Source organism: Anneissia japonica, unplaced genomic scaffold, assembly GCF_011630105.1.
Source record: "Anneissia japonica isolate Jap-2015-1 unplaced genomic scaffold, ASM1163010v1 scaffold176965_len2764_cov216, whole genome shotgun sequence".
NCBI lineage: Eukaryota > Metazoa > Echinodermata > Crinoidea > Comatulida > Comatulidae > Anneissia > Anneissia japonica.
The window spans coordinates 1-2,764 of record NW_022712122.1 but is presented as its reverse complement, the minus strand read 5'-3'; the positions used below and the strand labels follow the sequence as shown (position 1 = coordinate 2,764).

At 33.1% G+C, this 2,764-nt stretch overlaps 1 protein-coding gene across 1 annotated transcript; it reads left to right on the top strand.

The window, feature by feature from the left end:
• Positions 1 to 288: 288 nt before the first annotated feature.
• Positions 289 to 1,727, top strand: LOC117107708 (rab3 GTPase-activating protein non-catalytic subunit-like; the record flags this gene model as incomplete). Its single annotated transcript, XM_033249440.1, has 4 exons — positions 289 to 437; positions 627 to 706; positions 1,132 to 1,224; positions 1,588 to 1,727. Coding segments are annotated over 4 exons (462 nt in total), but the record flags the coding sequence as incomplete, so codon positions are not given.
• Between the last annotated feature and the right edge of the window lie 1,037 nt (positions 1,728 to 2,764).

Genomic DNA, 2,764 nt, shown 5'->3' with positions numbered 1-2,764 from the left:
ACGCACCCCTAGATACACCACTATCTTTAAAACTTGGTTTTCATGCAATCGCTACACTGTCACTACAGTGTTTTCAGTGCAATTTTTATACTTCGCAACAGTCCCTGTCGTAATCACGAAGACTAACCAATTTTACCAAACAAAGAGCATCAATTGAATTGAATGCAATTTAAAATGTGTTGTAATTATATCAGTGGTTAATACAATGGTTTACAGTGTTACAATTATAATTCACATTGATTTTCATTTTTTTATATGAATTTCTTTTTACAATTATTTCTTGAACAGGTGTGATAACTCCATGTGCTTTTGATCAGCTACACACAGCATCAATTCTCGGAGGCTATTCAGCGGCTATTAAGTCCAATGCACCCATCTGTTCAAGATACCTGTCGGTTGGATCAAGTCCATTTGTTGGTGTTTTTGATGCTGTTGAGGTTAGACTAATATTTTGTAATATGCATCTTTTCTCATTTCATGTTTATTAGAACCATTGGTTTGTTCTTTAACTGATTGGTTATCTACAGTATTGGTAAATATCTTTATACCAATCAGAGTACCCATCTCCAGTTCATAGCATTTGGCACATGAGTGCAGGTGTTTAATAATATATCTTATATTTTTAGGGTAGTACACAGCCTCTAATGTCAGATGTTGCATTTGCAGTAGCCAGCAAGTTGAAATCAGCCCTTATTTCTGCTGCTAGGTAAATTTACTACCGTGTAACTAATATGTAGTTAGTAAGATGTCATATATTAGATAGTATCTGTTGTGTAAAAGATATATCATCATCTGTCTTACTAATGTGATCCTCCTCTTCTACATCGTAGAGTAGGAGTTACCTATTCAGCATTAAGCAGCATTCTTAGGTGTTTCATTGAGTTTTTTCTACTGTTTTTATATATGTGAAGTGCAAGGATGCATTACTATAATAGCATTTTGCACCCTATAAGTGGAAATAGATGTTAATAAAAATATAATTTAGTATTTGGTGGTCTATATAACTGTGGCAGTTAATACTTCTTATAATGAATCCAACAATTTTCTAGCAAACCATAATCTTAACTGAATTGGAAATTTTATTATGTATTGATTAAACTAACCTATATTAATGTTTGTACACCATTGTAGTGGTTGGTGGTTTGGCAGTAAGCAACAAGCGGAAGATCCATCAGCTGCAAAGAAAAAACCCAAGGTTGAACCAGCAACATCTTTACCAATAAGGTAGCGATAACAAGCTTAATGCAAATAAAATATGTAAAATAGGTGTGCTAGACTGTACATTATAAAGAGTGTTTGAAAATACCATTGGTGTGGTTGGGAGTAGGGTTTTAAATTCGATGGTGGAGAGAAAAATTAAAAGAAAGAAGTGTAAAAAATTACGTAAAAAAGCCTCTGGGAAAATGATTACTGAAGGAAATTGGATCTCTTGACCTGAAATAACAACTGGTGGGCTATAGGTGTTATATTTGCCTCCTTGTGTAGTATATGATAGTCCTTCTTGTCTCTGGCTGATGGTTAACATTATAATGCAATATTTTATTTTCTCACATTGATTTTTCTCTGTTTTTAACATATTTGTTTCAGATTCAGTATTCCCGACTTGCGTCGTCATGGCGATAGCATACATATAGCACCCACCCATAGATTAGCCGTAACCACAGACAGTTTTGGGCGTGTCATGTTGATTGACATTTGCAGGGGAATTGTTGTTAGGATTTGGAAAGGTAAGCAGTTTGTGAAACAAACAAATCAAGTTCAAATTATAAAATCAAGATGGCTTCTATTGACTTATTACTGTGTATGAAAATCCCCTATTTTTATTTGTACTTCATGAGAAAAATGGAGGAATAAAATGTTATTATTTATTGATTGATCCTAATGAAAATTATTTTCATTATGTTCTTAAATATCTTTTTAAACTATTTGCCTAAAGTGTTTATAAATTATTATTTGTATCATTGACATTATTAGCAACTTGTCCTTTGATAAATACACAAAGTTGATATTATAATTTAAATGATGATACTGATAATTGTGAAAATGTAATTGTAAAAGTTAAAATACCTTGAAATATAAAACAAGGAATGTTATTTTTTATTTCTAAATCACAGTCACTCTTAGTAAGTACAAGTGACTAAAATTGCGGCCTTGTGTTTAGACTTACTTTGTCAATTTGAAATAGTATCTTAATTACTTTTTTTTTGGGCGCCACTATTGTAAAGCTCTGCTTGTTTGTGGTTGCCCTTTCCATTTCCTTTTTTATATCTGTACTGTTTATCTATGCTTTGAAAAGATTTGGAATAAATTTATTTTGAATTGAAGATCCCAATTGGAGCAATATTTATTTTTAATCTGTATCAAAGATCTTATAAACACAAGATAGTGTTCTCCACGATTTACGAGTGCAAATTCTGTAATAAGGCATGAATGGCGCCCTCTTGCTAAATTGGAAACTTTTGACCCTTGACCATACAGTACACCGCGCGACTTTACCTTAGGGTATCAATCCTGTGAACAGCAGAACAGGAACCATCTCAGATCCATGGCAACAGATAGGACGCCCTCTTCCAAAACTGATTACTTTTTCTCTTCGGTAATAGCGCATGAATGGCGCCCTCTTGCTAAATGGGAAAATTTTGAACCTTGACCGACGCTTCTATTTGTTACGCGTAAATCGCGGAGAACACTATCTTGTGTTTATAAGATCTTTGATCTGTATTCAACATTTTTGAATTCAACCATTATTTTGTTGGGTTAATTT